This window comes from Strix aluco, chromosome 4 (genome assembly GCF_031877795.1).
Source record: "Strix aluco isolate bStrAlu1 chromosome 4, bStrAlu1.hap1, whole genome shotgun sequence".
Classification (NCBI taxonomy): Eukaryota; Metazoa; Chordata; class Aves; order Strigiformes; family Strigidae; genus Strix; species Strix aluco.
The window spans coordinates 29,257,588-29,269,936 of NC_133934.1; the positions used below are offsets into that span (position 1 = coordinate 29,257,588).

The 12,349-nt window shown below is 38.8% G+C and overlaps 1 protein-coding gene across 7 annotated transcripts in view; it reads left to right on the plus strand.

Annotated features, from left to right (window-relative positions):
• GABRB1 (gamma-aminobutyric acid type A receptor subunit beta1) overlaps positions 1–12,006 on the plus strand; it is a 137,564-nt gene extending 125,558 nt beyond the window's left edge. For 2 of the 7 annotated variants that reach the window (XM_074822466.1, XM_074822469.1), the window contains 4 exons: positions 2,594–2,731; positions 2,835–2,987; positions 4,323–4,573; positions 11,659–12,006. In XM_074822466.1, coding sequence (XP_074678567.1) covers positions 2,594–2,731; positions 2,835–2,987; positions 4,323–4,573; positions 11,659–12,006 — 890 coding nt within the window. Of the gene's footprint in view, positions 1–2,593; positions 2,732–2,834; positions 2,988–4,322; positions 4,574–5,788; positions 7,179–11,658 lie in introns of those variants that run through there. The other 5 variants (XR_012623066.1, XR_012623067.1, XM_074822467.1 and 2 more) reach the window with 5 other exon arrangements.
• Positions 12,007–12,349: the final 343 nt, after the last annotated feature.

Below are 12,349 nucleotides of genomic sequence, written 5' to 3' on the forward strand. Positions count from 1 at the left end.
CAATGATGGCTTGTCATCAGCTGAAATCTTCCATGCAAGGTTCTTGCTTTTGGTCAGTTGACTTTATAACTTGTAGCTCGACTTTTCATTTAGTAGCCAAAGTCAAAGAAACCTTTTCAAGACTAGTGAAAAGCACATTTGCCTACATTCCAAAACTCCCGTATTCTGTTTTTGCAAAGGTCCAGCATCACCACACACTGTACATGCGCAATCCTTTTGTGGGAAGTTGTGCCTGTTTTCTTTTTGAAATCTGCCCTGTGATATCCCAGGTGTTTAGTTGGTATCATTGTGGTTTAACAAGTAAATCTACAATAATTCACCTTTGGGGAAGCGAATTTTATTTGCAATAAGGTGCCCAAACTATTCCCTCTTTTGTCAAGAAGGCAGAGGAACTTCAGAGAGGCTGGCAGAGACTGCCTAAAGAGAGAGCAAATAAAGTCAGGACTTGCTGAGGACTGGAGATGGCTCCTCTCTCTGCCCTGGCTCCCAGCACACACTGGTGGAGGAAGCAGCACAATCAGAGCAAAATTGGAGGGAGGGGTGTGAAAAGGACCCCAGGTGATGATGGCACAGAACAGAAGGATCAGGGTCACCATTTTCTTCCAAACCCTAAAGCAGAATCCAGGATTCTCACATCTAAACTTTCACCTGTGACTTTGCAGCAAGTACCTATGCAACATCTAGGTAGTGATGCACCTTTCTTTTTTATTCTAGCCCCTAAAGACAAACAATAGCTATGAGTGTTACCTCATGTAGAAGATATCTGTGTGGTACCAAGTTTACACATGATCAATATCCATTCAGTATGAGATGACAGTTTTTACCATTTCTTCTGGTTTGCTCCATCTTTTTTAAAACAGGAAAACATTCAAGGGAGATTTTTTTTATAATACAGATTTACAAGAAAATAAAGTTAACACTTCTCTGACAATCTTAGTCTTGGCCTTTCAAACAGACTTAACAGTCTTCATTCCCTTCTTCAATCATTCGGTATTACACCCTACATGTAGCTCATGTTGGCCCCATGGTTTGTGTGCAATTCTTTTAAAGCAGCTACTGATGTCCCACTACCAAGCAGCTACCTTGATGTTTTGCATAAAAAGCTTTTGGCTTCTACCTGGAAGGAATGAAAACCAGCCATGCAGAGAGCCCTGTGTGACAGTCCTGGGATGGTTCATTTCAAAAAAATTAGCATAAGTAACAGGGAAGCACAGTTTTAAGCAAACAGCAGCAATTCACTTTACACAGGTTAGTACAGTTTCAGGAGCAATTCAGATAGCAAACCATGGCGCTGAGCAGTTCACAAATAAGATATGTGAATACTTAACCTTGTTCAACCTGTCACTGTGTGTTTGCATCAAAAGATAGCTGTTCAATAACTGCAGACTTTCTGAGCAGTCCCCTGAGCCTGGCAGCAAGTTGTGAGAACTTCTCTGTCACCAGGGAAACTAGCTCTACAGACCCATTCTGCATGTGGTCAGCCTTCCAGAGATGAGGCTGTTACCAGGCACTATCATAGGAAAAGACATCTCGAGATTAATTTCCCTAGCTAGAAATTGCATTACTGCTGCATATGAAAGGACAAGTTCCTAACACTGTAGAGGCTTCTGATGCTACAGTTGGTTCAGCTGGCAAAACCACTGTCAAGTTTTCTAAATCTTTGAGTTCAAACATATGCTTTTGTTTGATCTATGCTATATGATTTAAATCTGTTTAAATCTAAGACCTGAGGGAAAAGTCAAAAATAGATGAGATGTTGTTCTTTCCTTTGGTAGATATCTGGAGAAAGTAGTAAAATGCAATAAATTGGAACCAGTTTAAATATTACTTCAAAAATGTCATCAATTATGAGGGTTTTTTTTGAAACTCAGTCACTATTGAGTTTCATCAAAATGTTTTTGAAAATGGTAACAATAATGTTAACATTCCCAATGGCAAATTAATTTTTAATTAAATGATAAATAATCAACACTGTTGTTAAAAGGAAAGAAAAGAAACATGTTAGTTCTGAAGTTGATAGGAAATAGTTCTGTGATAACAGAAGATCAAAGATAGCATGGTCTAATTAAAATATAAAATGTTGCATGAATATCAAAGGGATACCTACAGCTCCGACAGACATTGTCAGGTAATAGTACAGGCACCTGAATTCTTCTAGAATCATCTTTGCCTCCACTGGCTTCAAACTCTGTATTTTGTCACAGCCTGCATAGGAAATCAAATGCAAAGTTGGGAACAGAACCTGGTATTTACTGTCAGAGCTCCTCCTAGAGAGTTTAAAAGTTTTGATGATGTTATATCAGTCTGTTGGTAAAGTGACCAACTCAAGCCTGAATGAAAAGTAGTAGTGTTAGAGCTAGGTAAAAATTGATCTTTAATCTTAAATTCTGTCCTTGTTTTTTGTCTTCTCCCTTTCCATACCTAGAAGCTTCCCCTGGGACAAGGCTACGTGGCTTCTGTATAACAGAAATGTCACACAACAGAAGGCTGAATTCCTGATTAACAGCAGCTCCTTCCACTTTAACCACAACTATTTAAGCCAATTAATAAAACAAAAAGAAAAAACAATAATCAAATTGTGCCTCTGTTTCAGATGGATACACTACTGATGATATTGAATTTTACTGGAATGGAGGAGAGTCAGCAGTAACAGGAGTTAATAACATCGAACTCCCACAATTTTCTATTGTTGATTACAAGATGGTATCAAAGAGAGTGGAATTTACAACAGGTAAGCACTGTTTAGTTAAAAGAGATCCCCCCTCTTCCCCAACCCAGAAATATCAGTGTAACTTTTGTTAGGCATTAGTCATTACATGACTTCTTTCTTTCAGGAGCATATCCTCGATTATCACTTAGCTTCCGGCTTAAAAGAAATATTGGATACTTCATTTTGCAAACCTATATGCCTTCCACGCTGATCACCATTCTGTCATGGGTATCTTTTTGGATCAATTATGATGCCTCTGCAGCCAGAGTTGCTCTAGGTAACTTCTTTTCAAAATCACTGACCTACACAGATACTTGTTGCCTTTGAATACAGTAGCACCAAGTCCATACACTGATTGCAGCAGCATTTATTGTGATGTCACACATGCAGCGTAGGGTCTTTGCTGTTAGGAAGGCAGGCAGGTGTCACCTTGTCTACATCTGAAGTTCTTGCTCTGCAGTTAGGTTGGGATCCTGACTGACTTCCAGTTGCCATAATGGTCTTTGGATCAGACCAAAAGTATCTTGCTTCCAAACTAGCATAAAGGTCTAATTTGGGTGTCTAAGGATGTCTACACTGTGCTGCATCAACATTTCATTGATGTTAAAAAGCATCCTCTCTGGCCGCATGTGTGGCTGGAATGAATACTCAAGATCCTACTGACATCAGGGGAGATATACCAGCTTACACCAAATAAGCCTGTTTTACCTACGTAGTTGGTTATTTCCCATGCCGTGTTCCTTCCTACAGCTTTCCATAAGAACCAAGACCTTCTGCTGCCGTCTGTGCTTTAAGACAGATATGTTTTTCAAATGCTAATGACAGAAAGCCATTTTGTCCCACCTCTATTTTGTCCCACCTCTGTAAATTCAACTCATTACACCTGTGCCTAGAGCTATTATCTAGATGCATTAATGACCTGTGGTTAAAGCAGACTAAAAATAATTTCATCCAGCTAAAACAAAATGCAAAAAAGAAAAACAGTAAAGAAAAAGAATCATGCAGTGATGCATAACACAATGAGATGAAAATGCTTACTTGCAAGCTTCCCTTTAATAGGAAAAGCTGTTTTGATACAAGCATATATGTCACTCTCTTCATCAAAAACCATTCCTTTATCATAAAGTTTCCCTTTCTCCTTTCAATCCTCCGTTTTCCGTCAAAAGCTAGATAATTATTCCAGTTCCCCAGAGCAATGCAAGCCACCCTATGGGTTCAAGAAGGGCTACTGCTGTAAATAAAGTGAGAAGCATTTCGTCACCTAGAAAGAACAGTGATCAACTCTTTGCTATCAAGGTCAGCTAACACCATGTTCCCTAGCAGAGTTATTGTAAAAATTAAAGCAAGATGTACCAAGACAGTGTGGGATTTTGAAGGCTATTTCGTTCACCCTCCATTGCTTGGAAAGCCGAGGAAGGTGTATCAGCAGGCCTGCAAGGATATCTTCCTTTCCAGTCCTGCAAAACACATTGCCTTCGCTGTTAAGAATCTGATCACATAATTAAGCCATCTGTATAAGTGCATGGTAGCTGGGCAATGCTGCCATTACGCCTCTCACGCTCAAATCTCCTTCCCTGTCTTGTTAGTCAATGTCTTTTTCTTCCTTTCACAGGAATCACAACTGTGCTGACCATGACCACTATCAGCACCCACCTCAGGGAGACCTTGCCAAAGATTCCTTATGTCAAGGCAATAGACATTTACCTGATGGGATGCTTTGTGTTTGTGTTCTTGGCCTTGCTGGAATATGCCTTTGTAAACTACATATTCTTTGGGAAAGGACCCCAACGTCAAAAAAAGGCAGCAGGCAGGACAGGACATGCTACAGGCGAGAAGAGCAGACTGGAGACAAATAGAGTCCAGGTAAAATGTTCAAGCTAACTTTTCAAACATTATTTCTGCTGTGACAATGTTGATGTATATGATGATAGAGATAAATGCAGTTTGAACACATATGCAAAAGCATTTAAGATTGTCTGGAGAAAAATCGTATTTCAAGGAGATTACAGCAACATATGGTTTGTTCCATCTTCAACTGAAAACAGAGTAAGAAACTACAGAAAATGCAAATGAATATTCAGAACAAGCATTTCTTTGCACACAGAATACAAGGAGTACAAGGAAGTTAAATATTTACCATTTGAACTGTATATTTCTTTGCTATAGAATGTGGTATAGAAGAAATGTTTATTATATAGTTCCTCTTTACACACAGAAACTTCTCCAAAAATAGAAAGCAAAGACAGAAACTGTTGCTTCAGTGAGTCTTGAATGAAGCCCACACCACTGAGCTTCCAGGAACACAAGGAGGATGCTACTAGTTTATAACAGCTTTCACAGCTGTTCAGATTTTTCCCTTGGGCTCAATTCAAGCAGACCACAGCTACTCCCTCTTAATCAGACAAACTCCAGGAATTAATACTATGGACATTTTTTTAACAGGGAGAAGTTTAATTTAGCAGTACATCACTGAGCACTTACAAACTTCTATAAACCTATTCCAGGTATTTTTTCAGTTTTTCGGAATAAATATTTCCGTCAGGTGTATTTGGCTCAGTCTGACTCAGAGGAAAATACATATCCTAATGAGCCAAAAATTTTCTTCTGTTCTCTGCTTTTCTTACAATATATTACATCCAAGTATTATAGAGATCTTACCCAGGCTGTCCCATAAACTTCTGTACTGTTGTGGCCTGAGGTGATAACATTTGGACAAAACTGTATTTGAGCCCTCTGTTCAGCTTGAAGAATGAGACCGACACATAAAATTATAACAGGTAAGACTTTAGCTTGATGGATGGTTGCAATTTCATGTACATGTCAGGAAGTTCGTTTCAGAAACTCTGTGGTATTTTATTAGTTCTAGAGTTGTGTGTCTTGTGTCCCGGCAGCCATACCACTACAGCTAAACATCATTAACAAAGTCGGCATGTCCTCAGCCTCAGTGAACTCATGAGCCCATTAAAAGTCCTTACCTGCTGTCCCAATGTGTAGGAGATGCTTTGTTACAGTGGGTGCACAAATTCAGTTCAGGGTTGCAGCAGTCTCCAAGGTCCCACAAAGCATTGTCCTTCACAGAGCAGAGGAGATAAGCCACCCCGTTACAGACTGCTGTGCACAGACACTGTCTGTCCATTTCTATGGAAGATAAGGAAGGGAAAATCCCAACGAAAAATCCCAAACTCTGACAAGCCACCTCCAACAGCTTCTGAGATAACCCAGCCTAGGTGAGAAGAAGCACAGCAAGGGTTAATGATGAAGAAGGAAGCAACACTTCTTCCGAGGTCAGCCTCGGCTACATGGGCCTCAATGCACTGAACTGAGTAAAGGATGAGAAAGTGTAAAGGATGAGAGTCCAGGTAAGCTCTTTTTCCTACATATTTGGAGAGTTTGTTTAACTAACAAAAAGCCCTAACTCACCACTAAAAGCTTTTGTCTAAATGTTACACTGGCAAAGATTAAACTGACACCAGTACTCAGAATGGGATGGAAAGTATTTATACCACACTTGAACTTTTCAGAGCACTACATGCATACACCGGCATTTTTCTGACAGAAAACGGAAGGCATACACACTTTGTACCAGGATTTGTAAGTGTTCACACTTTAGACTGCAATTCCATTCTGAGACTGAGAATGCTTTAAGTGGACAGACCGCTTTCTGCCTGTACAGTGGAGGTTTGTGATTTTAGATACATATATATACACAGACACACACATGTGAATGGATATCATTGGATTTTATTATCCCACTGGAGATACATTGATGTGGGATCTCGTGAGCATTCATTTTACTCAGCATGGAAATGCTGATGTCCAACAGCCATATTTCTGTCTTTGGCAGGAAGAGTGCACATGACCGGAGCACTGAGACACAGTAAGGTTATGTGACCTCTAGTGAAGACAGGTCCCAGCCCCTCTCCATCATGTTTTGAGATTTTTCACTGGTATTATGATGTCTGTACCAGAGCAGGGGGAAGTTTTTTTGGAGCAAAAATGTATAGTATGTATAATGTATGTAAGTATATACAACTATAGGATATTTTTTTCCCTTTTACTCTTCACCCATACCACTTATCCATACAGAGACCTATAACCAATAGAAGATATGTAACAGTGCTTCCTCTCTTCGTGCCAGGTGAAGATATTGCTCATTCCCATCTGACATACAACGCCCACGACTAAAAGAGTTCAAATTCCTTCACCAGACAACAAAAGCGTTACACATGTGAGCAACGCTCAGCAAACTGACCATGATATTAACACAGTATAGAGAAGAGCATATGGAAAATGAAGCCATACTGCTGTTTCATATGTGGCTGTTCCTTGCTCTACAGACTGAAGAAGGTGGAAATAAAGCCTCTCCAGTTCCACAGTTTATGCCATTTTCATTTTTAATATGCAAAAAAATACTAATTTGTAGTAAACAATCTTTCCATTTCTCTGAATAAAGCATAAAGACTGTTTATATCTCCTTGTCCATTTGTTGAAGCTAGTTGTCACAGAGGAAATCACCATAAATTTTGGATAATTTATGGATAAATAAGACAAACCATCCAACAAGAAAATATTTACATAGTCTATGCATGCAACTGCTTCTGTTTCCACAGACAATTAAAATGTGAATAATCATTACACAGAAGATGTCTCAAGCATCAAAAAGAGGTAGGATGCAATCATAACGTGAGTGGGAAAGGGTCTGACCCATCAAAGGGTTCATAAATGGCAACGCAAGGCAGGTGATAGATGGTCTCTTGCTCCCCAGTTCTGCACAGCATCACACCTTCCTTTCAAACTACGGTCTCCAAGGAAGACATACAAGTTCCCAGTACAGTGGCTACTGGAAGGAGAAAAAGGAGGGAGCACATAACTACACAATTAGCTCAAACCTTCAAGTAAATCCACACCTGAATAAGTATATCCCTGCTGAGCATAACCTGTTTCTTTGCAGATCAGACTGTGATAACACTACTGTATTTGTTCCAACAAGACAGCTCGTAGAGTAACATGGCCCTGAATCTTTCATCTTAAGAGAAAGACAAAATAGTTTTGTATTGAGGTAAAATAAAAGTTCTTACCTTTTATCTCCCAACAGTTAACATAAAGAAAGTATGTAGGTAAAAACTCATTCCAGACAGCACTAAGCATATGAGACCCATTCTCTGTCAAGGAATGCCAACATGCTCTTCCTCTAGAGCTGTCTGACTATGTTTTATGTGGTCAACATAGTATCGTTGTTTGGGGTTTTTTTATTACTTTATCTGTTTTACATTACAATATCATTTGATGCTCCTAAGCAGGAAACTCATTTTCTGAGTAAACATACAAGCCAGATTATTATTTCTTTTTATATTTCTTGAGCACACATCAAGGCTTTTCCATCACTGATGAAGATTCATATATATGTACCTGTGCTGATTTAGGCTTTAGGTAGTTCCAGTGCAAATGGAGAATTAAAAATCTATAAACTCAATATAGATACACACTCAATATAGATACAAATGTCCTTACAAGAAGCATCACCACATATATGCATCTGAGGAATATTTAAACTTCGATAATTATACCCGATGACTAACACAATGTCAGCTTTAGATGCTTTGACATTCTCCTCACATATTCTTCATGATATGTTCAAAGGAAAAAATATAACAATAATTCAGCTTTCTACAACTTTAGGCAAAATGTACAAACAAAGCAAAGTGTATATGTTCATGCAAACACATATTTAGGCTCAGAATATCTGTTAAGCAAGAAATCCTGTTTTCATCCGAGCAATGGTTGGTTTATGTAATAAAATTTAGGACATTCCAGTTAAAGAATGACAAGGTGGTATTTGAAAGAATAAACACGCTATATGCAAGCAAGGAAGAACTACTCTGGGCTTGATATGGCTCATCTTTCCTACCTAAGGAGGGGACTGAGATACTAAGCAGGCAGCCAGCTAGTGGGCCAGAAAACTGAGTAGACAGAGCCTTGTCTCTTCCATCCCCATTTTTTTTCCATGCCATCTGATGCAAATGTGTCAAAGGCTGTGTACAACTGCAGTACGTCCCTGATGTGGGGAAAGAGCCTCATCACTGAGACATGGAGTGGAGTGAGTTAAAGCCTGCGGACTGTTTCTGATGCACAGGCTTCCTCCAGCACAGGACCAACGGCAAGTCCCAGGTAACCTCATATTAAGTAAGGGAGAAAAGATTTAAAGACAGAAAATGTACAGCTTTTACTGTGTGCATATTTGCTGTTAATTCGTTCTACCATTTACATAAAAAAAACTAATAACAAGGGTTTTTTGGGCTTCACTTAACAATCTGTGTATTTTCCAGATTCCTATGGGAATTTGTAGAATTCCTGTGCTTCAGTAACAAAACCTCAGCTGCACAAGTTTTAAGAATATTTTTAAGTGAATTTCAATCAGTTCTGACACGGTTTTTAACTATGTGTGAAATTAACTATTAGTCCGGCTTCGTGTTTCACAAGCAGAGAATTTGACACAGGTACATAAGAAGAGCTTTTATACTTCTCTGAGCTAATTTATTCAAGATCAGCGTAAGGTCCTTTGCTCTGAATTGCAAAGACTGAATTGCTTTGTGTTCTATACAAATCATCCAGGCTAAAATGATTTAAATAAAACTAATTTTAAAACATAACGGGTTCATTCATAACACCTAAAGTGGGAATCCATATGCTGCTTGGCTTATAATAAACTGTCAGGGTGTGTTAGTTTAAGAAACATCCCTATGAATCACTTCAGATTGTAGGCAATCATGAGTTGTCTTCACAAAAGAGAAGCCATAATAACTGCTTAATGATGCTTGCACTACTGTTACTACTATTATAACACTAAAGTCAATTAGCTTAAACATTAGATTATGTAATCAAAGAGAGCTCAAAGAGCTATTTTGTAAAACTGGGAATACAAGGTTGACCTATCAAAACTTCTGAGAATTAAAAAAATTTCTCTTTTTACATGGAGACAACTCTGAAATCATTGCTTTTTCCACAGAAAATGTCGGAATTTAGGAGTAATGTATAGTCCCATAGTTATGGCAGTCCTCTGGAGAGTAGAGAACCCTAGCTTAGATCTTCCTTCTGCTTAAATTTGAAAATTTGACCTAAAAGGTGTAAACTGGGTAACCCATATCTCAAGTAAAGATTGCAAACACCATGCTGGTTTGTGAACAGCTGGCCTCTCAAACCCAGAATATGTGATCTTTTCCCACCAAAACAGTGGTGGGAACTGGAATGTTCCCACTGAATGCTCATTTCAGCGTGTACAGAATCCGTTGCTAAACGTGACTAGGGCATTTTATACCTGTGGTGACTTATTACTCCATTTGGAAGACTTTTTTTCTCCACAGCTCTCCTGGGTGGCTTTAGTACAAATAGCCCCTTCACAACTTTGTTTTCAGTTAGTAAGTGCTTAGTCTGGCAGAGTGTAAATACGCCAGCAGTCATCACACAAGGTTTTCTTCTTCCGGAGATGGAAAGGAACATCTTCCACATTGCCAGGTGGAACCGAGGCTTTCTCTGGCTTCCAGCTTTTCTCTGCAGCAAACCCCAGAGCCTGGATTTCCCCATGTGCTCTGCTTGGAGTTTTTTCTTGAACAAGAATTCAAACCTGCTGTAGATTATTATACCATTTCCTAGCTCTGCTATGTCTTGCTAAAAATGTAAAGCTCAGCATGTGAAAAAAGCACTGCATATCACCAGTGCTTCACAAGAATATTTCTTCGTATAAAAGCATCCCCAGACAGCCATGGTATAGATTGTAATATATATGGGGTAGGTCCAACACCACAGTTTACAAAAAACAATTGTAATAGTCAAGCCGCAAGGAAAAGTCTTTGAAGTTTCATTTAAGAGGTCTGTGTCCTGATGTGCATTTCCCTCATATGAGCTACAGTGGATATTTAAATATCTGGGAATTTGAAACATCTAGGAAGCCTGTATGGAGAAGTCAGGAGTCATCCTGGAAACACAAAAATACTTTTCCTAAAAGAGGTTTTACTACAAACATGTAGAAAACTAAAGATGAGTAAAAAGGTAAATACTTTGCAGTAATACAGCCATTCATGGTTAATTACATTCATACATAAAAAAGGCAATTATATTAAAATATTTTATATATACATATGTATATAATTGTTTGCACCAGACATGTACATAGCAGTTGCAGTTTCCAGTTCTTTGCTTAGGTACTTAAAACAGTGCCCTGACTAACTAATAGCACTAATAAAGTAAATGATAAAGATATTTGAAACAATTGCTTCTGGTACTGACATATAAAAATGCAACAGAATGTAAGGTTTCATTGAGTAAAATGGATTATTTTATCTGTACATGAACAAGTTAATGGTATGCTGTGGGGAGTAGGGATTTCCATCTCTGCAATGTAATAATTCCCCAAAATTAACTCTTATCACAAGCATTTTACAATAACTGATAAAATGCACATGTACCTACGTGCTCTTCATCAGGTGAGCCTATTGTTACAAAACTGTTTTTGAAACTAATCTACAACACTAAAACTGTATAAAATGGGCAGAGACAGCAACATTTTCTTTTCACCTTGAGTACATGAAAGCTGTGGGTGTCAGGTCACCAGCCATTAAAAATCAGTATTTCATAAAGACCATGATCTAAGTTAAAGATAAAATTAGAAAAATCCTACTTTACAGAGAGTGAGATAACTAACTGAATTAAAAGGTCCCAGACCAAGGAGCCAGGTCAGGACAGAAGGTACTTAGATGCTTAATAGCTAATTTCACACTAGTCAGGAAAGTGTATTCAGTATCTTTTCACTTTTGTCAACACTGTACAAGACATGACTGTCACTGCAGCCCCAGGAGCACCTTGGCAGTAGAGCCAGAAGGTACCAGTCTGTCTGGGAAACACCTTGGGCTGGCCGAGTAACTTGTCTAATTCACATTCCTTCCTTGACACAGGTTGATTCCCATGGAAACATGCTTCTTAGCCCACTTGAAATACGAAATGACGTCAGCAGCTCAGACGTGTTCACGAGCCTCCGTGACCCCCGAGCCACCACGTACATGTACGACAGTGCCAACCTGCAGTACAGAAGAGCCACTTCCAGCAGAGACCTCTACAGTAGGAGTGCTCTGGACAGGCATAGGCTTCACAAAAAAGGACGCTTACGAAGAAGGGCATCCCAGATCAAAGTCAAAATCCCTGATTTGACTGATGTTAACTCAATAGACAAGTGGTCCAGAATGGTCTTTCCCATCACGTTTATTCTTTTCAATGTTGTTTACTGGCTGTATTATGTCCACTAATTTATGCAATAATGTTACCATAATCTAATGTAATTAGACTTGTTTCTTTGCCTTCTCAATTTTGTTAACTCCGAAGAACTGCAGTAGCCGTAATGTTACATGTTCAAGGTAAGATACCCAGCCATCGAATACTTCTAGATTTAAGCTTTAAAAAAAAAAACAAACCACAACCACCACAACCCAAATCCAGCCTCACCACATTCAGATCAGAATAGTACAGATCTGCTCTTAAAGAGCATCTTCATCAAAAGCTCTATACCTCGATTTTTACAAAGAGTTTGTGCATCAGCCATGACCTTTCTGTACCTGCTTTTATCTTTTTTTTTTTTAAGTGGAATAGAAA